General features: G+C 45.7%; 1 protein-coding gene across 1 annotated transcript; it reads right to left on the bottom strand.

Moving 5' to 3' along the window:
* Positions 1 to 6,884: 6,884 nt before the first annotated feature.
* Positions 6,885 to 11,738, bottom strand: LOC129839310 (neuronal pentraxin-1-like). Its single transcript, XM_055906634.1, has 5 exons — positions 11,135 to 11,738; positions 10,438 to 10,645; positions 9,189 to 9,433; positions 8,726 to 8,905; positions 6,885 to 8,124 (listed from the first exon to the last, which is right to left on the bottom strand). The coding sequence occupies exons 1-5, from the start codon at positions 11,564 to 11,566 to the stop codon at positions 7,903 to 7,905; spliced, it is 1,287 nt and encodes a 428-aa protein (XP_055762609.1). The 5' UTR covers positions 11,567 to 11,738; the 3' UTR covers positions 6,885 to 7,902.
* Between the last annotated feature and the right edge of the window lie 11,092 nt (positions 11,739 to 22,830).

Genomic DNA, 22,830 nt, shown 5'->3' with positions numbered 1-22,830 from the left:
GTCTACGTCGTCTTTGTCTATTTTGTTTATTTAATAAATCATTATGTGTTCAAACTTCGCTGCGCCTTGGTTCCCTCAATACTCCTCCTTCTCCGAAAATGGAGAGGAGGAGGAAAATCGTTACACCCTCCATAACATGCTTTCTCTAACCCTCTCTCTCTCTCTTTACCTCTCGCTCTACCTCTCCTTCTACCTCTCCCCCTTTTCTCCCGCTGAGTCCTGGGCACACACAGACAAGCTCTTCCATTAGAGCTGTGATCACTCAAGGTGGAGCTGTGGTAAAAAAATAAAAAAAGGTGTTATCATATGCCCTTAATGCCTACACTACAGCCAAGGTCGCTTCTGCTACAAGTGACCTTGAATATGTGAAAGCGTCTAATTGAGGGACCTTGGGGAGATTACATAGCTCAATTTACACCATTCCCCTTTCCAGCTCTAGGCGGTCACCATTTGGGACAGACCACATTCATCCCACACAGCCTTCTCCTGGGTTCTTCTATACACGTGCATTCACGTCCCCTTAGGTTCCTATGATCTCCACCACGTGGCTGTGACTTCTCCTCCTCTCCTCTCCCGTCCTCTCTTCTCCTTGCCCCTCCACTCCTCTTCTCTCAACACTGTTTAGTCAATGCAAGGATCAGTTCAATGTCAGCTTTTTTTGTATTATGGAAATCACTCGCCTCCTCTGGTGGATGACCTGTTTCTGTGAGATGTGGTGTATAACTGGCTCCCCTGGGACAGGCAGAGAAATGAGAGAGCGAGAGAAGGAGAAAGACAGATAAGGAGAAGGAGCGAGCACGATAGAGAGGGTTGGAGCGAGGTATGGAGAGAGAGGGAGAAAGATAGGTGGGGAAGGTATCAGTGACTGTGTCTCTCTCTCTCTCTCTCTCTCTCTCTCTCTGTACAGTGTGCTCTCGGTGTTACAGAACGTCCCACTGCACCAGTCCTCTTCCTTGTTAACTGCTGTCATGCCTGCTACCCCCTAAACTCTGTTCCCCTTCCTGAATCCGATCTCCATCTCATCACTCTGCCTTAGAAAGCCCTCAGAGAGCTGCTACCAGAAACTCCCCCTTTTAAACAAGTCATGACTCGCTAAAGTGGAGATCCTTATGTGTTTCCCTCATCCCCTTGCTGCCTCTTCCCCGTTCCTCTTCAACTTCCTGTTGATGTGCGTCACTCGTGCATTTTTCATGCTGGCGCCGATAAGGGGGAAAAGAACGCAGGGTTGCTAATGCTAAGCTAGGCTAGGCTACTCATCAATGATTCAGGACAGATGGAGGTGGCGCGATGGGAGCTGGAGAGGTTATATTGGCCTGTGTACCGTCTTTTAGCCAGGCTTCCACAGCTGCCCGACTGACCTTGTTGCCCAGTGTCTGGGCAGTGTTGTCTGGTACACAGCCAATAACAGCTGGTCAGAACCACTGGGCTGGACCTGTCTGAACTGTGAACTCACCTGAGAGGTCAGAGAGCCGCAGGCATAGAGATCCTCCATCTGGGCTCCTATAGCTCAGCCTTTACTGACTGACACCAATACCATTCATCCTGCTGGTGCTACTGGAGGATACAGCACTCGAGTGGGTCAAACTTGGAGTGGACAAAGTCTGGAGCGTAAGGATATCCTTCAGGCTAGATATGCTTCTCCTGCTTGTCTTTGGGTCGACTCACACCCACCATCGACATTCGTCTTACCTCTGATGGAAGGATTTCTTTCTGAGGAATCGGAAAAGAGGGCAATGGACACAGAAGGCCAGGAATGTTTCTTCTAGTCTATGTTTTGGGTTGGAATAGGATGCTAGAGAATCTCCCTCTCGCTCTCTCTTGCTCTCTTTCTCGCTCTCTCTCTCTCTCTCGCTTTCTCCGGTCTCTGTCCAACTGTAGTGGAGATGTGCCGTCAGAGGCCTCCCTATAAGAAGGAAGAACCACATGGATCCCGACCTCTTTATCTGTCTTTAAAGACTCGGCTGAGTTGGATGGCCCACTTTTAGTCTTCAGCTGTTAGTAGAATCCCCCTTCACCCAGAGTGTCTGTTCAGTGCAGTTATGATAAAGGAGGGAACTGTTTCCTGCATGTTGCAAAGGCTGAAATAACACACTGACAGCCCTGCATACAGATGTAGGATCTTTATTTCAGCCAGTTTGCTCGAGACCCAGATGCAGACACGGGAGGCAGATGGTTTGAGTCTTAGATATTTATTATATCCAAAAAGGGGTAGGCAAGAGAATGGTCGTGGACAGGCAAAAAGTCCTAACCAGTTCAGAGTCCAGGAAACAGGCAAGGGTCAAAACCGGGAGGACTAGTAAAAGACAATAGAAAAGGCAGGCGCACGGGAAAAACACGCTGGTTGACTTGGAACATACAAGACGAACTGGCACAAAGAGAGGGGAAACACAGCGATAAATACACCAGGGATAACAAGCAACTGATCAGGGTGTGACAACAGCAGGAAAGTACTCCTGCAACAGGGTGATCGAATTAAGATCATACATCTGTAGTAAACAGGCCTTGCAGTGCACAATACATAAGGGAGTGTGGGGGGGGGGGAAGGGTTCTGGGATGGGATTTCCAGATTTTCCTTGCATTCTGCATTTGCATGTTTTAGCACATCAACCCCAGGCTCTCAATATGGTGCACGGTGTTGTGCAAGTTTGTGCTACCCGCGTCAACAAGAGGTATGACTGCTCCTCTGCACTAGAGCGTTATTCATCTTCCTCCCAGAGACTAGTGCCACCTGGGACAGGTTATGAATTAATGAGACAGCTGAAATGTCATCTCTTTATCCACTCAATCTGAACAAAAAACTCTTCCCTAGGAAAGATTTACGTTGCTTGGGAGGCACCATGAATCTTACTGGTATCGTCGATGGATATGGTGACAGATATGGCAATATTGGTTGACAGAGATTATCGGTTTTGTGGTGGGGTGAACTGATCATGACATTGATCTGGAGGATTTTCACAATATTTCAATCTTGATATGGTGGTATTTACGGCTGTGGCGTACGTTGATTGACAGTGGTTACTGGTCTGGTGGTGAACTGAACATAACATAGTGTGTCACGTTTTGTGTATCGTTGCATATAAAAAGTTGTATCTTTGTTGGGGAATGACATAAATCGTGTTCTTTCCTTCATAACTTATGTGCCATTATCCTTGAAATAAAACCGCTAGCCTTGCCTATTGTATTTACAGTAGCACTGTATTGTAAAGAGAAAATAGCATTCCGGGAGCTTTCCAGGTCAGTGCTCAATACTGTGAGAAAATGTATGTGCGAACCAATATTTCTCAGGCTGATTCTTTCATTGCAGATAGTTATTTATGAGCGGTTGACTGGAGATCCATTGCATTGTGGGACACTGATTACAAAACGTAGCTCTATAAAGAGGGTTGGAGCCTGAATTGGGAAGTAGGGCCCTTATGGTTAACCTCTATGGTATGAGAAATAACAGATGTTTACATATAGGCAAGAGAGGTGCCCTAAAAAATGGTGCTTGCCCAGCAAAACGTTATCTAATGTAACTCAGCATATAAAAGCAGCATATGTAACAACCCTTGGCAGAAATCCTTACACTAAAGTCTATTACTGTTTTCATATTGTCCTTGTAGAGTTTGTTATTTTATTGAATGGTTTGTCTGTTTGAATTAAGATTGAGGGCATTGATTTATGGATTGGTTAATTATTCATTACTTAAACTAGGATCTGAAATGACAGTTCTCCGGATCAATTCAAGTCTAGGTCAGTTTGACAGGAAAGTTCTCATGTTATATATGAGATTTCATGTCTTTCATAGGTTGATCCTTCGACTGATTTCTATCATCTTTTCAGATCAGTTATTTACATTTTTCATGCCGGGTACAATTGATGACGTGTCCTGGCACAAAGAATATTCAGATGACCACTTCACAAATCCATGGTCGTACTCTAGCAATGCACTACACCACCTCTACAGCTTAGCAGCATTACGCTAGCAGGGAATTAGTGAGCAGCGTAGTAATCAGCAGCCCCAGTGATTATGATGGCATGGCCAGTCGGCCATTGACGGGTGCTTTGTGGTGACGTCAACTGAGAGGCTGGCTATAAACTTATACTGTGGCAGTAGATCACCCTCCCTCCTCTCCTTTGACCCTGCTGTTGTTTGGACAGTATAGTGGAGCCTCATCCCTTGTCGACGTGCTATTTGGGTGATTCTCAACTCTGTCCTCGGGCCACCAAGCCACTTCCACTTCTAATCTATTTCAGTAGTAGCACACCTGCGTAAACTAATCAGAGGCTTGCTGATTTGTTGACTAGTGAATTGAGTGTGTAGGATGTCCTAGTCCTTGACTAAATAAATATATTGATTGAAACATAGCAGAGTATTTACAGGGGTGTTCAAGAGGGCTGGGCACTCCCATATCAAAGCAGGGGGAGCTGAGCTGAGTTCCCCCTCAGATTTGTCCTCTTTTAAATTTTTCTGCTGTTAAATTGATTACAAAATGTAATTTTTAAGACCACGTTTTATCATAATTATTGATAAAAATATCTGTCAGTGGCATTTTGCTGAGGGGGCACACTTACTGGACCAGGCAAAGAGTACCCCCTCCCCCCTTCTCCCTAGTAAGTGGTTCCTTCCAAGGTGTACCATGGAGCAAATAAATGCTAGGCAGGACACTAGATGCTTTAGTGCAGAGGTATTCAACTCTTACCCTACGAGGTCCGGAGCCTGCTGGTTTTCTGTTCTACCTGATAATGAATTGCACACACCTGGTGTCCCAGGTCTAATTCAGTCCCTGATTAGAAGGGGGGGGGGGGGGGGGGTATGAAAGAACGCAGTGGAACTGGCTTCGAAGTCCAGAGTTAAGTTTGAGGACTCTAGTGCATGCAGACAGTATCATTAGTGGAGGAAGGAGAGTTGAGTGACCACACAGAGCGTTTGATTTGATTTTAGCTGCCAGTGATGGGCATGACTCGTAAGCTATGGAGCCTATTGATTCCTTCTTGATAAATAAATAAAATGAACATTTTGTTTTATTGTTTCTCTATAATACTAGCCACCTACTGTAGCAAATGTATGAAGTTTGCTTTAGCTAGCCACCTAGATAGCTTCCCAATCTCCCAACCTCTTAACTAGCTACCAAGCCATTTCAGGCTATCAATCAAGTTAGAGTAGCTTGTCAAACTATCGTTGCTGGCATGCCTGCTGGCAAAGTTGCTACAGTAGACTTTAGAAAACACTCAAATTGCTTTAATTCTTGGGCTATGATGCTATATTCCAGTGTTGCATTAATCTCCTAAGGCTTAAAAGTTCTTAAAGAATCAATGTGCATCTTTTATTAAAATAAAGAGGTATGATTATATAACCTATGAGGAAAAATAGATATATTTTTTACATAGAAATAGGCATAATGATTATGGCTGGAGATTTAAGGAAAAAGCTGTTTCAGGTGTTTCAAAAATGCTAAATTCTCACATTTATCAGCACCCCTCCGGACCACCCCCCTCCATCCTAACTTACTTCGCCCCCTCTAAAATAATGGATGGATGACGCCCCTGGCTCCCTGTGTTGAACATGTAAAACAAGCTCCCTCATAAGTTTTGAATTACTGTTGGTTCAACCCACTAGTTTTAGGCCACCCCCTAGACTCATTATGCAATTCCAACCTTTCTCCAGCATTGTTTACCAGTCCAATGTACTCTCTCAACCCTTCAGAAACAGGCCTCAGGTGTAACCAGTCCAGTTTGGTGTGTGTTCTGTATGAGGGTGAAATTGTGATAGAGAGAAGAGCAAGGACGCCTGTTCTCTAAAGGAGAGCTCCCACCTCATTACTTTGTTGCTGGGCTCTTGGCCTTGGGTAAGAGGTGGTGCACCTTGGGAGAATGAGTCTCTGGGTCAGTGAGGCTGTGTGTGAATGTTCTGTCCGACCTAATGAGGGTCTGTCCCCTCAAGGGACCTCTTTCTCTTTCTGTCAGGGACTACATCTCCCTCTGGCTACCTACTAACTAAGGCCTATAGCCGCTCATTGCTCGCTATCTGATCAATGTTGCCCCTCAGGGAAGATCATTTTTCTAACTGGTCTTTCAAGAGATTTTCCCTCCCAGTTCTCCCTCTGGATAACTAACTACCCATGGGATTTATAAGTAACGGCCATAGATTTCTATGGTAACAGCAAGTCAAGCATGATGGTACAAGCTGCACAATTTCTCCAAAAGCCATGCCGCAAGAGGCAGAGTTAAATGTGGGTGCTTCTCTGAGATGTTTGTTACACCATCTGCTACGTGGGTGATAAGGAATATTAACTGACTCGGCTCAATGCAGTAACTGTCAAAGTACAAGACCATCAGCATCCAGGACTGCAGTGTTTTGTTACATGATGTATGTGATAGGAGAGGATGGCAATTAACACAACACTGTAAATTGATACAGAACAAATAGAGCAGTATAGGCTACAGTATAGCATGGTGCTTTCTGTAGGTTTGGTTCAGGTTGCATTGCAACCGATTGAGCTGACTCTTGAAAAGGGGGGGTGATATGACTTGGCGTTTTCTTCTTTCAACAGCCTCGCTTTCATTAGGGCAGAATGTGCGCGCCTCAAACGCACGCACACACCACAAAGCATTTGGGAGTGTTGTCTTCTGCAGTCAGCTAAAAAGAGACACCACACACACTGTTTCATTTGTTCCCAGCACCTCTCTGACCTTCAGTCTGAGTTCAGGCGTTTTTTCACTTATCCAGCACTAACGTCTTTCTCCTACACCATGTGGCAAGATTAAATCAGATTTAACCAGCAATAATTATCGTTCTCTCGCTTGCTCTCTGTTTCTCCCTTTCTCTCCCACATTATCCCGCTCTCTCTCTCTCTCATCCACACCGTTTGCTGCATACCATTAATGCCAGCCCATGAATACACTTTTAACTCTTATGTATCACAATTTTATTTAAAAAAGTAGATCTTTTTCATATCTTTCAGTGTTGCCATGCTTGGAGCATATAACAATCGTGTAGAAAACCACCCAGTCCAGAAAGGATAGTCAAGCAGATGTGGACAATGATGTGGCAGCGTTCTGTCACTCAGTCATGCTGTTACTATACAGACACCGTAACATTCCGAATACAGATACCGGTAGTACAAACACCTGCCCAAACACGTCATCATATCCGTGAACAAACCTCAATTAAATTACATTTATCAGAATAATAACAAGATACTCTCCCAACCTCCCTCAAAATAAACTATACATATCATTTGCAACATAAAAAGAATGTGCTGAATATTTGCACCTGCCCAAGGCACCCAGGCTTTGTAGCATGTTGGCAATTAACGACACTCGTTTACAACACTTTGAAGCGAACGACAATTACAAATGATTTCTACAGTCCGACTTTGCAATGTCCTTCAACGTACCCTCGGCGTCCTCTCTCTACATGGCTCTCGTCATTCACAGTGCAAGATCCGGAGGGGTGGGTGAGGTTGGGGGATTTGGAGGGCGCTGTATCATTTCACGGCGTCAAATACTGACAATACTTGGACAGACAGCGTGAGTTCCACTCTAGAGGCTGGCTCCATAAATTCCGCACTGTGCTGTGAATTGTCCAACGTAAGGCGTGGATTGCCCAGCTGCCAGTCCAAGACAAAATAAGCGAATCAAAAAAGCTGAAGTGCGCTTGCAACAAAACTCCAATAGAAAACCAAACAAACAGATACCAACACTGTCCAACTGAGGTTTCCAAGACGAATTAGGTTTTTCTCAAGATCAAAAAAAGTTGTTTCGTACATAAATATCTAATAGAAATCCCAGGTTTAAGCTTATCATTAAATACATATCAAATCGTCTTTAACGAACGGCATTAATGAAGACAAGAACGACAGAAGCTCAAAAGAAATACAGATATGTCGGATTGGCCTTGGTTTCATGTCGAAATGCAGTTCAGTTGAGCGAACGGCACGGCTCGAATGTCCACTTGGTAGCTCCACCGAATATTTCAATGTTGGACTCCGACCAAGAGAATACGTTGCCAGTTTGCGCTTTGCTGTTGCAGGTTGCCAGGCTATACATCTCCCCGACGGAAAGCTTCCTATCCCACATGTTGAGATTTGCTAGCTCACCCACATAAGCTTGTGTCGCGTCGAAACCTCCCCCCAGCGTGTCCTGTGGAGCAACAAGATGACAAATTCAAGGTTAGTGGCGCGCGGCCTTTCTTTTACGCATGGCCAATCTATTACAAATGTGTGTACCAGGCTAATCATACTGTACTTGGAAGGAATACAATTGTCCTATACCATGGAAATGCATTGATTTCTATTTCTAGCTGTCATAAAACTACAATAAAAAGCAACCACTCTTCGTGACAGTTCCACCACCACAGAAGCCCAAATGTAACCATTAACATATTATTTGCTTTGCATGACAAGATATGCCTACTACTCTTTAATTGCTAAAGATTTGCTACTTTTCTATCTGAAGTGGATTGTGTATTGTTCCAATTGAGTGGGGATATTCCCACGATATCTAGCTCGAGGGCCTTAATTAGATGGCTACGTCTTAATTGACAATTTCGTCAAGGTCTCTCAACTTTCCCATTATATGAATATTCCTCCCTCTGATCAATGGAGAGAGAACGTGCTCTGATATTTTCATTACTAATGGATATCATTATTTCCCCCAGGCCATTTATCTCAATAATGCATCACGACTTGCATAGCAATGTAATCATAAAGTTAGTTCATCCTCATTTAGTGAACACTCTTACCTGCTCTTGTCCCAGTACGAGGACACCCTGCGGTTTGATGGGATGGTATGGCGCCAGATTCTCTCCACTGCCCCGCAGCACTCCGTCCTGAAACGCCTCCCACATCCCGTCGCGCGTGGTCCAGGTGATGCCGATGTGATGCCACTTCCCGTCGTTGATGATGAACGGCAACTTGGCCACCTGCAGCATGGACAGCGCACCCATTACTGAATGTTCAAATAGGCCTGGCCTACAACTAATGACTGCTACGGTTTGGAATGTTTTCAGACTTAGCACTGGCTATTTATGCAATATTTGTATAATTAAGTTGCTTGTCACGAATCCATAACTTTCCCAGACATTGCATAATGCTGCGTAGTTTAATTTGCTAGTCTGGCACACCACATGTACGCATGGCGATCTGTCCATTTTGCCTATAACCAAATGCTGTGTAGAATATGCCATTTCCGTCAGCGATCATTACCTTATCATTAATGAGTATCTCCATCGGGTTATTTCCCCACTCAATCAGCACCAGCTCGTTGGCCTGCCCGGGGACAGCGTAGGAGAAAGGTGTTCCCACCCCAGGCGACGCGTTAGATTTAATCCACATACACACGGTGAATGCATACATCTCCGGCAGGGTTCTCTTGGCTTTGGCGTACATGTAGTTGGTTCTCAACGGGAATGTCAGCTGGAACTTGTCCAGTGGTCTGTTGTCTTTCCCACCTGCGGACGAAACATAGGTCTACTTGTTTACCTTTCAGTGATTTATATCATGTACATTGCACTCATAGGCCTGTTATAGTCAGTTATGTCATATCATGCGATTGATTGATTGGTTTATCCGTATACATGGTTTGCTCCACCAGGAGATATTTTCGATCCCTAAATAAAGGTTTTCTCCTTTCTTTTTAGTTTGACGATGCTCTGATTTATATAATTGGTTTAGAACATACTGTGCATCTCTCCCCTAGACTATTCTCTGCGGTATGATGTGACCACGTGAGAAGGGCAAACAGGGACTCTCTCTCTCTCTCTCTCCCTCTCTCGCGCGCGCGCGCGCGCCACCTCTTCCTAACCTCCAACCCCCTCATTCTCCCAATCCTTTTGGGGTTGTCAGTGAGGAACTAAACCTTGATCGATGTTCCAAAATGCGCCTGTCTGTCTCCAACACTGTGCGCGCTCTATCAAGCACTGCGCACATCGTTAAAACCCTCTGGTAAAGTTCCTGCGCCGCTATGTCCCCTACAAAACCAACGACTCTCGTTCACAGTCAGTGGAAATAAAGCGATCATTGGCTGTCGCTCCATGACACGTGAATTATTATCCCAGCGTGGCATCACTGTTTTAATATGATATATGCAAAGCAATGCAGCTACCCCCTTCTCCCATCTCCCCTTACGCACTGTGGTGAGAGCTGCGCTGCGGCACTGTCTGTATTGACAAGCTACTGTGGTATGCGGGTTTGGAGTGAATCCTCATGTGGGCCAGGCAATTAACCAAGTGAAATGCAGGGTTGTTTTTATAAATTGGCATTGTTTTAGACATATAAACCATTGAGCGAGCCAATTCCACCACATTTGGATGATTTTTTTTACTATTAAAACTTTATGCATACATTATTATCAAAATAATGTAAACAGTTGAGTCTATAATCATTCACATGAACAGAACTATTATATTGACTGTGTACATTTGGGCATGATCTCTTTGCCTTATAGCTCACTCACCTTTCTCTAGGTCCGTTATCCGGTGATGCATGGAAGTCAGCGTGGACTCTACTCGGTTCCGCTGGTCCGTATCGTTCTTCTGACCCGGTTTGGTCTCCTCCAGGGTGTTGACCCGGGACAGCACCTGCTTCTCCATATCATCAATCTTGTTCTGAAGCAGGTCTTTCAGACTATTCGCCTGGGCCGTACCGTTGTTTCGGCTGTATTGCTGTATAACGGAACAAGGACAGAGGAACAGACAAGATGAGACGATTAAAATAACTCTGGGTTTAAATAAACACTCCTACATGTGCGAGGCGGGACTCGTCGTGGGTAAAGCTCTGGTGCTTAGCTCGTTTGTGGAGAGCTTACTGCCTCGGCAATTTGAATCAAATGCATAAATTGGTCCAAAGATGAGGCGTCTGTCTGTCCTTATCAGGAGTGTGGCGCTGCTTTATGTAGTGCTCTAGAGTAATTACTTTATGTCTGGATGCGGAAAAATAGCTTTAAATAGGTCTATAGCATTTGTGACTGGACTGAAATAACCCTATAGCAAGCAATTCACAACTATATAGAGCACTTATAACTAGCACATTGATCACTATGTGCTATGCAACCACCCGAGCCGATTGGAAACGCGTAAAACGGATTCAAAGTTGATTGAAAGCTCAACCTTACTAGCTCAAAATAGGGAGGTCAAACAAACACCAATGCATACCTCAAGATTCTCCAACCTCTGTTTGAGAGTCTGTAAAGTCTGTCCTAGTTGAGCGAGAGTGTCCTGAGGACCCCTTGATACGTCCCCCATAGTGTTCTTGGCGCCCGGTACTATTCTCCGGCCTCCCGCTCCCGCCTCGGGCAGACTCTGGCTCTCACACCGGCTCAACTTGGACGTTAGTTCCCTGATTGTCTCCTTTTGGTTCATAATGGTCTCCTTTTGCTGTAACACGGTCTCCCTCAATTGCATCACTGTCGTCTTCAAGTCCTCCGCCGGACCGCTGTTCTGCATCGTAGCCGCGCACAAGTCCATATCCTTGGGCACAGACGTGCAAATAAACTGGGTCTGTCCGAAATCTTGCGTCGACCCCTCCAAAACCAAGAAAGAAAGTAGGAAAAGTTGCCAAGAGTGTCCCTCCCTGATTCCAGGCATGTTTCCTGGCGTGTGTGCGGTGTTGCAGCCGCTAAGTGTGTTTTCAGGCAGTTGGTTTCAACACCACGGAGCTGTCCCCTGTCTATAGCTGTGAGGTTTCAGCTCTGCTTGTCCTAGTTTTTATAGGCTAGCTACAGCCGGGATGAGGGCAGCGTTGAGGCAGGTTCTCTGCAGCACAGTGGGGAGGAAGCAGGTTGTGCTGCTTAATCACGTCCAGCCTTTTATTTAAGGTGGACCGGGGCGATTGGAAGCATATTATATATGTTTTACACCACTGCATAACGTGAGTCGTGTACTATTATGTCCATCAGGCAATGCAGGACCGAGTAAGATAAAGCACTGCCACTAAGCCTATACTGTTTTCGGATTCAGTTTCTTAGGCTGCTATTATTATGGTCTGCAATTCACATTTACAAATACAGAAGTGAGAATAGGTGAAGATGAACTGGTTTTACCAGCGGTAAATATCTTGTAGATATCAGTCTGCTTTACATTCTTTACATTCTAAAATTGAACTGGCATCCACCCCAACATTTTTTTTTATTAGATTAAACTACAGTCGTTTCGAAGTCATATATCAGTACAGTGCATTGAAGTGATTGAATTTGAGCTAACTCGTGTTTCCAATTCCAATTGGCCAAGTATAGCCTATGTGTCTGAAGTTCCACCTTAAAGGAAGCCACTCCCCATGTCCCTAGAGTGAGGATCCCGGCAGAGTCACTCTCTCTGACTATTCCACTGAGTATTATCTCTCTCGCTCTGTCTCTCTCTCTCTCGCTCTGTCTCTCTCACCTTCCACCAGTTGGCGTGTGTCTCATTCATCCTCTCACACTCTCTCTCTCTCTCTCTCTCTCTCTCTCTCTCTCTCTTATAGGATTTTTATGAATAATGACTAAATAATGTATACATTTAATGCAGGATTGTAACGAACAGAATCCTACCCTGTCTGATAAAGAATGTTTCTACATAGGCAAAGAGGAAGTGTTAACAGACAAATTGTGACAGACAACTTGTGACCACTGTGAAACCAATAACAGGAACCCCACCCAGGGTGGGGAGAAACCTTTAGGCTTGCAGTAGATTGAGTAACATGTGGTAGCATATGATAAGCAATATGTATGTGTTGGAATGGACTTTTAAAACAGCTTTGTCATTGTCAGAGAAGAGGAGGGACATGTTGTACGCTACGACGCTATGTGTGATATATAAACTAAGGTACATGTGATTATGATCAGAGCTCTCGAGAATAAACGCTATTGATTAATTTGGTGGCTGGTCTCTGTCCATTTTATGCAAATAAGAACCTTACAAATCCTTAGAAACGGACAGAGTGTTTTAATTTAATTGGTTAACGAACACATAGGAATTAAATTCCTCTCTCTCTCTCTCTCTCTCTTCTCTTTCGCTCTCTCTCTTCTCTTTCGCTCTCTCTCTCTCTCTTTCTCTCTCTCTCTCTCACCTTCCACCAGTTGGCGTGTGTCTCATTCACCCTCTCTCTCTCTCTCTCTCTCTTTCTCACCTTCCACCAGTTGGCGTGTGTCTCATTCACCCTCTCTCTCTCTCTCTCTCTCTCTCTCTCTCTCTCTCTTTCTCACCTTCCACCAGTTGGCGTGTGTCTCATTCACCCTATCTCTCTCTCTCTCTCTCTCTCTTTCTCACCTTCCACCAGTTGGCGTGTCTCATTCATCCCCATATTTCCCCACAGGTTTATCTGATGCAATCTCGGTGCAGTGTCATGTTTTATTTCCCACGTGGGGAGGAGTTGTGTCACTCATACAATGAATCTACCTGCCTGTGTGTTCATCACACAATCTATTATGCATGACATACATTCAAATTAAAAATATTGCATTAGGCTATTAGTATTTTGCCCATAGTCTGGACTCCTTAGTCGGAACTCCTGGATGACTTATAAAACTTGAAATTCTACTTATGGATTGTTTTTCTTCATTTGTGAGGTAGGCTACTGAGGATTCCGGTTCAAATGTGTCTCTGGCATATTCATTGCAAGGGCTTACTTTATTCACTTTAATCAAATTTAAATTCATTGTCTGCACTATACCTTCGTCAGACCAGTTGGCATCAAGTTTCTCGTGTTTGCACATCCATGCAAGAATAGACAATATATTGTCACCCAATTCAGCAACCCACAGAAAAACGTTAGGCTAAGTAAATGCATGAAACATTCCATTATCATAGGCTAAGCAAATAGATAATTCGTCAGTGATTGTCCATGTAGGCTACATTTCCTCACAGAGCAAACATGTCCTGCTCACGCTTGCGTTGTCAAACGAAAAGGAACGGTGAACTACCGTTTTTCAAACCCTCACCGTGCATCCGAGGGGTGCTAAAAGAATATGAAATGGATTCAAATAATTAATTTAACAAGTTGTTGCGTAACAAGCCCCGAGGCTATGACATGAATATTTATTAAATACTGTGAGGGAAAACGCGCCAAAGGTCCGTTAGAATGATGTCATTGGAAATATTTGATTTCCCTTATGGAGCGAGATGAGATATTTTTCCCTCTCATCACTGAGCTGCTGGGAATGATCGGGAAACAGATTGTAATATAGCGACAGCCAATATATAGTGTCTTTGGTAAGTCTAGTAGGCCTAGCCCATTGGGCAAACACCGGTTGAATCAACGTAATTACAACAAAAAAATGCAATGTGATGACGTACAAAACGGATTAAATTTGAAAAAAGTCATCAATATAAGGGAATTTCGTTTTTTTTCACCCAACGTTTTACCTAAATCCAATGACATGGTGACATTTTGTTGATTTCACGTTGAATTCACGGTTGTTGACAACTCAACCAAAGGTAAATCAAAACTAGACGTCGAACTGACGTCTGTGCCCAGCGGAAAGCTACTACACGACAGCATAGCTCTTTTTCTCTCAACCAGTAGGCCTATGAAAGAATCAGCACTGCACCAACACAGCACCCTGGACAGCAGCACAAGTTGTTAGCCTACAGACTCCGTCCTCTTGTGAAACAAATGGGCACTCAAACCCTAGACTTAATAAAGAAGCTTACTATTTTTTTATCAACTGAAAATATAGTTGTGTAAGACTTTGTGACAGGAAGCGGTCTCAGGCAAAAAAAATGGCAGACATTGAACTCTGTCGAGTTCAATTGGTTTAATTATCGATCGCTTGCGTTGTAATCAGCAAGGTGCCAAGCCAATGGCGGGAAAAAGTCAAGATAACAAATGGTTAATGGCAAAATCTAATTGCGCGCCTGCAAGAGCTCATTTTGCAAATCCCCCTTATCTCAGCACATGTACATAAACAATGCGCTTCTACGTCTCAAATTGCAACCTATTCCGTAGTGCACTACCTTTGACGGGCTAGTGGCAGGTAGTAAGGCAGGACTTTGGCCAAAAGTAGTGCACTATACAGAGAAAAGGGTGTCGTTTGGAAAACATACATTTTTAGCCTTTCCCATTAGGGCGCACTTATATGCATAGGTCATCACGTTAATGTTCACTATCTATCGCCAAGCCCCAATAGGCAATACAATAGCTGTTTACCATATGGGAGCAAATTAGCCAGTGTTCTATGCATTTGATCCACAGTGCTGTAAACGATCAAGCTGAACTCTAACCCTGCTGGGACGTAATACAATCCTACTGGGAGACCAGAGTCGGACCAGCAGCTTGCCTCAGAAATATATTCATATTTGTCCTTCATATCTGCTGCATAAAAAAGAGCAGCGCCATATGCTCAGCCAAACGTTTCCTCTCCTCTATTTGATATCTCTGCCAGTCTTTCCTCATTTTTTTTGTAGACAGGAGAAATTGCATAAACAACCAGAGTTGTGACTGAGGACTCTGGGCATATTTTGTTATTTTTAATTATTAAGCTGATTTGTATTCTTATTGGAACGTTTGGAGCACTTTCCACTAAAATGACAGCAGTTTAGGATCAATGAAATGTGGACAAATGTAATGACCCTGCTCCACTTCACCAACCTTGTGAGTCGATTGCGGTCTGCCTCTACCTAGCTGCATCCCTCCAAAATAGTTTTAAATTCAATCGGAAATGTCGCTGTTCACAGCTCTCAATGGTCCGCAAAATTGGGAGAATGGCCTGTGATCGGTAATAATCAGTCTCACTGTGCCTACTGAATAATACAAGGACTTTATAACAGAACCCAATCTCTAAGAGCACAGATAGAGAAATACCTTTTTAACACTGTGCCTCTGCACCACTACTCCACTATACGACCTGAATCTGCAACACCCGGGAGGAGGAGGGGGCAGCAAACAAGCACAAACAAACCACGGCTGTGGTTGATTCCCAAATGGCACTCTATTCCCTATTTAGTGTAATACTTTTGACCAGGACCCATTGTCACGCCCTGACCATAGATTGCTTTGTATGTTTCTATGTTTTGTTTGGTCAGGGTGTGATGTGGGTGGGCATTCTATGTTGTATGTCTAGGTTGTCTGTTTCTATGTGTTTGGCCTAGTATGGTTCTCAATCAGAGGCAGGTGTCAGTCGTTGTCTCTGATTGGGAGCCATATTAAGGTAGCCTGTTTTTCATTTGTGTTTTGCTGAGTGGTTGTTTCCTGTGTTAGTGTTTTCACCATACTGTTTCGTGTTTTTTCAGTATTTTGCACTTTGTTATTTTGTATTGTTTAGTGTTCAGTTTTATAATAATTAAAATGGACACTTACCACGCTGCACATTGGTCCGACATTTCATACTCCTCTTCAGACGAGGACGAAACCCGTTACACCCATAAGACTCTGATCAAAAGTAGTGCACTATATAGAGAATAGGGTGCCATTTCAGACACTCCCCAAGAAAAGTGTTTATGCAGTGTCTTTGTTTACTGTCTTTGTTTACTGTTTAAACACAGTACGTTTATATGCTACTGTGAGTTTAGCCCTATACGTTTTCCTGCTTAGTACTGTAACTCTGAGAATTTGCTGCAGACAGAGAGTTTAGCCACTCCAGTCCCCCCTGGACGCTCCCCTGTTCCTCCAGTCTTGTTATCTCGCTTTCCATCATGCCACAGGAGTCTGTCTGTCTGTCTGTCTCACACACACACACACAGAGACAGACAGACAGACCGAGACAGGATGGAGTGAGCCAGACATGGTGAATGGCTCTGTCTAGAGGTCTGTGTCTGACCCGTTTTTTCCCAAGGGTGTCCATGTGTGGAAGTCAGACATGCAGGGAATGATACAGCCAATAATAACAGCTCTGCAGCCCCATTGTCAATGGCACACAGCTCTCAATCTAGTACAGTGCACAGTTCTCTTAACATCACCGTGAAGAGATAGTTCACCCGTACTTTACGATTAGTTATGTTAGCATCAATAACCTGTAGAAATATTCAATATGGAAGGGATAATCAATGAGGAGCTATGCGTTCTATGGAAAGGAATTAACAACGTGGAAGGTGTGTTCTATGAAACGCTAGAGAACGCATAGAGAGAGCCCTGAGTTGATAACCTTTTTATACCATGGCTATAATTTAACACATTTGCCTCTAGAAATGTGTTTATTTGCCAGTACAAATGTGTTCAACATCCACTGAAATAGTTAGAACATGGAAGAATGAACTATCGCCATTAAATTCTAATTTGCAAATGTACCGTGCGTTATAGGGAATTATAAAGCGGGTGGTTTGAGCCCTGAATGCTGATTGGCTGAAAGCCATGGTATATCAGACCGTATACCACAGATATGACAAAACATTTAGTCTTACTTCTCTAATTACGATGGTAACCAGTTTATAATAGCAATAAGGCTCCTCCGGAGTTTGTGATATTTAAGTGATAATGCCCGAGAAGCCGGTGTTTGGAGGATATATAGGCACGGGGGTTGTTAGGCTCGAGATGAAGTCGAGGGCTGGCAAACCGTGCCAATATACCCTCCAAACACCGGCTTCGAGGTCATTATCACTTTTATACAACCAGTTATCAACATATTCAAATAATGTGTCACGAATACGCAGGGAGTCAGGAAGCAGGTGCAGAAGGAGTGTTTAACAACAAAGATGCAAGGCAAATGAACAAACAGGGGATGCGTACTGAACATGAAAACAAACCAATATTGCCTGATGACTGAGGCTACTGAGGGCTAAATAAAGGGAAGGTAATCAAGGTGATGATGAATGTAATGAACACAATGGGAGACAGAGAGCTGGTTTCAAGCACAGCGTGCATCAGGTGTTTATTGGCAAAGGACCACAGGAGAAGGCAGGTAGCTGGGTCCAGAGGCAGGCAGAAGGTCATACACAGGCAACAGTACAGGCAGGGAAAAGGCTAGTAACGTCATCTGGGAGATCAGGCAATAGGTTGATAACAGGAAATCCGATAGGCTAAAGTACAGGCAGGGAACAGGCAAAAGGCGTCGTTAGTGAGGCAGGCCAAAACTATCATACACGGGAGGATTGAATCACGGGAAAAACAGAGCTCCTAATAGAAATGTGTCACAAAACAAACAATACCTCACAACAATGGGGTGCAAAGAACTGAACTAAATAGTGTGTGATAATGACATACAGGTTAGTGCGTGAACAGGTGATCCGAATTCAGGTGATTGGGATCTGGAGAGTGAGCTGCGTTCAGGGGATCTATGTGTTTGAGAGTGTGGGCTGGAAAGTGGGCTGGAAAGTAAGCTGCGTTCAGGGGATCTATGTGTTTGAGAGTGTGGGCTGGAAAGTGGGCTGGAAAGTGAGCTGCGTTCAGGGGATCTATGTGTTTGAGAGTGTGGGCTGGGAAGTGAGCTGTGTTCAGGGGATCTATGTGTTTGAGAGTGTGAGCTGGAAAGTGGGCTGGAAAGTGAGATGCCTTCTGGGGATCTACATCTTTGAAAGTGTGAGTTGGAAGCGGACGTTACAATGAAGTCCATGTGTGCGCAATGATGGTGTGCAAAAGAATGGTTGCCAGGGCCGGTGGTTAGCAGTTGTCGAGGTCTCCAGAACTTTCTTGTGTGATTTATGGGGAGTTGGACCACTCCAAGGTGGTTTGCGCGGACTCACTTGACACACTCCACTGTGTCTATAAAACGAAAGATGAAAAATCACCCAGGCAGCGTTAATTAAAGTGGGTCCACATTCCCCACCAAGGCATCCTTCAGCTTTTAGCTCAGTCTGCAGATACCCAGGTTCTTACTCCTGTCCTGTGTGTTTTACATACGATTAGTTTCCCTCTTGCGTAACAGCCATCTTAGATTAAGATAGTACATCATTTGATGGTGTCTTGATTATTAAGTAAGTCTTCAGTGTCCACTTGTCATTGGTCTGCTCTTAAAATATAATAGCTCTAACTCTATACTGTGGGGTATCTCAATGTTATGAGGACCTCGCATGATGCAGTATACTAATGGGAAGCAGACCTGGGACACCAGGTGAGTGCAATTAACTACCAGGTAGAAACAAAAAACAGACGTGCTTCGGCCTTCCAGGGAATTGAACAGCCCTGATATATATGGGTGTACTGCATATATGATAGTGACATCACGTCTGAGTAAACTTGTGACACTTAAACGGTTGTCAGGTCTTATGCTTCACACCTCCTCTGAAGTGGAATTTGATTGATCCTGAACACATTGCGACATGATGCTGCTTTTGGTGCCGTGTTCCCGCAACACGGGCCTAGCTACATTAAACACCTTGATAGACGTGCTGTCAGAGAGCTATTTTGAATATAAAAAGCCCTCTTTTGTATCAGTTTGAAATACTTTTTTTTATCATGTAGCTTTGATGTGATAGGCCACAAGGAGCTTGGTCTATAATGCCCGATGTCCACCAGATGCATATATGTTTGGTTTTGCCGGATGCCAACCTACATTTTCCATACTTGATGCACACACTTCACTTTTCAACTAGCTAAAAGCTAGCTAGTTGGAGCCTGTGACTGTACTTATGTTTGTACCACCGCAAGGTAAAGTAACACACGAGTTGAAAATATTGAACGCATGCGGTACACAGAACGCACCGCAGCCTAGTGCGGTACCCCCAGCGTAGCGTTGCGGACTGCTCCATTGACAATGGAGGACTTCCGCCTGAACGCAATGAGTTTAATGCATCTGGTGGACATGAGGCGTAACACTACAGCATGCAGACAGAGCTGACAACTCACGGGAGTGGCTTTTCTGTACTCACATCACATTAAGCTTGATTGTTATCAGATGAAGTGCCTACTCCATCATGCCGCTGTCGTTTCACCAGTGGCGTGCCGTGGGCCTGGGGCCTGGGCCTTCAGTGAGGTTCTACACAGTCCCACCCGAATTAATCCACCTCTTATTACCATCATTATGATGCCATGGCTCTAGACACTATACATTTAGACAGAAACGCAGTATAACCAGGCGTTGCGTCACTGTCACGATCGTGTGGTGGATTGACGGACCAAAACGCAGCATTAGGAAAATAAGCCATCTTCCTTTTTATTTATGAAGAAGAAGGCAAACGAAACAAAAACACTTCGTGAAGCGATCGTGAAGCTAAATAACGATGTGCACACACACAGGCTACAAACGTTCTGACATAGACAACTACTCACAACAAATGAAAGCCTATGGCTACCCTAAATAAGGCTCCCAATCAGAGACAACCGAAATCAGCTGTCTCTAATTGGGAACTCATTCAGGCAACCATAGACTCTCCTAGACAACTAAACATACATAGACAACGCTAGACACATGTACTCAACACAAACCCATATACTACACCCAACAACCCCTTTACCATAGAAACACCCAAAACCAACAAAACACAAACATTCCCCATGTCACACCCTGACCTAACTAAAATAATAAAGAAAACAAAGAATACTAAGGCCAGGGCGTGACATAACCCCCCCCTTAAGGTGCGAACTCCGGGCGCACCATTAACCAGTCTAGGGGAGGGTCTGGGTGGGCTTCCATCCACGGTGGCGGCTCCGGCTCTGGTCGTAGTCCCCACGTCACCACAGTCCCTAACCGCCTCCTTAGCTTCCTCCAAATGACCCCCCTCCACATTAACCCCACTGCATTAAGGGGCAGTTCCGGACTAAGGGGCAGCTCCGGACTAAGGGGCAGTACCAGGGTAAGGGGCAGTACCAGGGTCAGGGGCAGCTCCGAACTAAGGGGCAGTACCAGGGTAAGGGACAGCACCAGGATAAGGGGCAGCACCAGGCTGAGGGACTGCAGCTCCGGACTGAGGGACTGCAGCTCCGGACTGAGGGACGGCCCATGGCTGGCTGACGGATCTGGCTGCTCATGGCTGGCTGACGGATCTGGCTGCTCATGGCTAGCTGACGGATCTGGCTGCTCATGACTAGCTGATGGATCTGGCTGCTCATGGCTAGCTGACGGATCTGGCTGCTCATGGCTAGCTGACGGATCTGGCTGCTCATGGCTGACTGACGGATCTGGCTGCTCATGGCTGACTGACGGATCTGGCTGCTCATGGCTGGCTGACGGATCTGGCTGCTCATGGCTAGCTGACGGATCTGGCTGCTCATGGCTAGCTGACGGATCTGGCTGCTCATGGCTAGCTGACGGATCTGGCTGCTCATGGCTAGCTGACGGATCTGGCTGCTCATGGCTAGCTGACGGATCTGGCTGCTCATGGCTAGCTGACGGATCTGGCTGCTCATGGCTAGCTGACGGATCTGGCTGCTCATGGCTAGCTGACGGATCTGGCTGCTCATGGCTAGCTGACGGATCTGGCTGCTCATGGCTAGCTGACGGATCTGGCTGCTCATGGCTGGCTGACTGATCTGGCTGCTCATGGCTGGCTGGCGGCTCTGGCAGATCCTGTCTGATTGGCGGCTCTGGCAGATCCTGTCTGATTGGCGGCTCTGGCAGATCCTGTCTGACTGGCGGCTCTGGCAGATCCTGTCTGACGGACGGCTCTAGCGGCTCCTGTCTGGCGGGCGGCTCTAGCGGCTCCTGTCTGGCGGGCGGCTCAGTAGGCTCATGGCAGACGGGCGGCTTTGCAGGCTCATGGCAGACGGGCGGCTTTGCAGGCTCATGGCAGACGGATGGCTCAGATGGCGCTGGGGAGACGGATGGCTCAGATGGCGCTTGGCAGACGGGCAGTTCAGGCATCGCTGTGCAGACGGCAGACTCCTGCCGGCTGAGGCGCACTGTAGGCCTGGTGCGTGGTGCCGGGACTGGTGGCACCGGGCTGGGGACACGCATCTCAGGGCTAGTGCGGGGAGCAGCAACAGGACGCACAGGACTCTGGGGACACACAGGAGGCTTGGTGCGTGGTTTAGGCACTGGTGGTAAAGGGCTGGAGACACGCACCATATAGCTAGTGCGTGGAGGAGGCACTGGTGGTACTGGGTTGGGGCGGGGAGGTGGCGCTGGAAATACCGGACCGTGCAGGCGTACTGGCTCCCTTGAGCGCCAAGCCTGCCCAACCTTACCTGGTTGTATGCTCCCCGTCGCCTGACCAGTGCGGGGAGGTGGAATAACCCGCACCGGCCTATGTAGGCGAACCGGGGACACCATGCGTAAGGCTGGTGCCATGTACGCCGGCCCGAGGAGATGCACTGGTGACCAGATGCGTTGGGCCGGCTTCATGACATACGGCTCAACGCTCAGTCTAGCCCGGCCGATACGTGGAGCTGAAATGTACCGAACCGGGCTATGCACGCGTACAGGAGACACCGTGCGCTCTACTGCGTAACACGGTGTCTGCCCGTACTCTCGCTCTCCACGGTAAGTACAGGGAGTAGGCGCAGGTTTCCTACCTGACTTCGCCACACTCCCTTTAAGGCACCCCCCAAGAAATTTTTGGGTTGTACTCACGGGCTTCCAGCCTTGTCTCCGTGCTGCCTCCTCATATCGCCTCCTCTCGGCTTTAGCTGCCTCCAGCTCTTCACGAGGAAGGCGATATTCTCCCGGTTGTGCCCACGGCCCCTTACCATCCAGTATCTCCTCCCATGTCCACGAATCCTGTGTAGGTGGGTCCTGTTGCCGCTTTCCATGCCGCTTGGTCCTGTAATGGTGAGTAGTTCTGTCACGATCGTTTTATTGTTTTGATTAGTTCGTAAGTGTGTTTGTTTCGTTTTGCCTTCTTCGTCAATAAAAGGAGATGGCTTATTTTCCTAAAGCTGCGTTTTGGTCCGTCAATCCTCCACACGATCGTGACAGTCACCTTGAAATTGACAAAAAAAATGACATTTTTGGGTAAACAGTGTTTACCCAAAAACATGACACAATCAATGAGTCTTTTCAATATTTCCCTATTTTTCTTCACCTTTTCATTGTGCAGCTCCGTTTCCCTGCGCGCTTGTTCGTTGA

The sequence above is a fragment of the Salvelinus fontinalis genome, chromosome 40 (assembly GCF_029448725.1).
Source record: "Salvelinus fontinalis isolate EN_2023a chromosome 40, ASM2944872v1, whole genome shotgun sequence".
NCBI classification, from domain to species: domain Eukaryota; kingdom Metazoa; phylum Chordata; class Actinopteri; order Salmoniformes; family Salmonidae; genus Salvelinus; species Salvelinus fontinalis.
This window is presented reverse-complemented; position numbering and strand designations above follow the sequence as displayed.

What these genes read in the sequence shown, in the direction of transcription:
- LOC129839310 (XM_055906634.1), bottom strand. Translation starts at nt 11,566, where the DNA reads ATGCCTGGAATCAGGGAGGGACACTCTTGGCAACTTTTCCTACTTTCT. An exon ending in AGAGGTTGGAGAATCTTGAG is followed by an intron (nt 10,646 to 11,134) that starts GTATGCATTGGT and finishes TCCGTTATACAG; the next exon opens with CAATACAGCCGAAACAACGG. An exon ending in GATAACGGACCTAGAGAAAG is followed by an intron (nt 9,434 to 10,437) that starts GTGAGTGAGCTA and finishes TTTCGTCCGCAG; the next exon opens with GTGGGAAAGACAACAGACCA.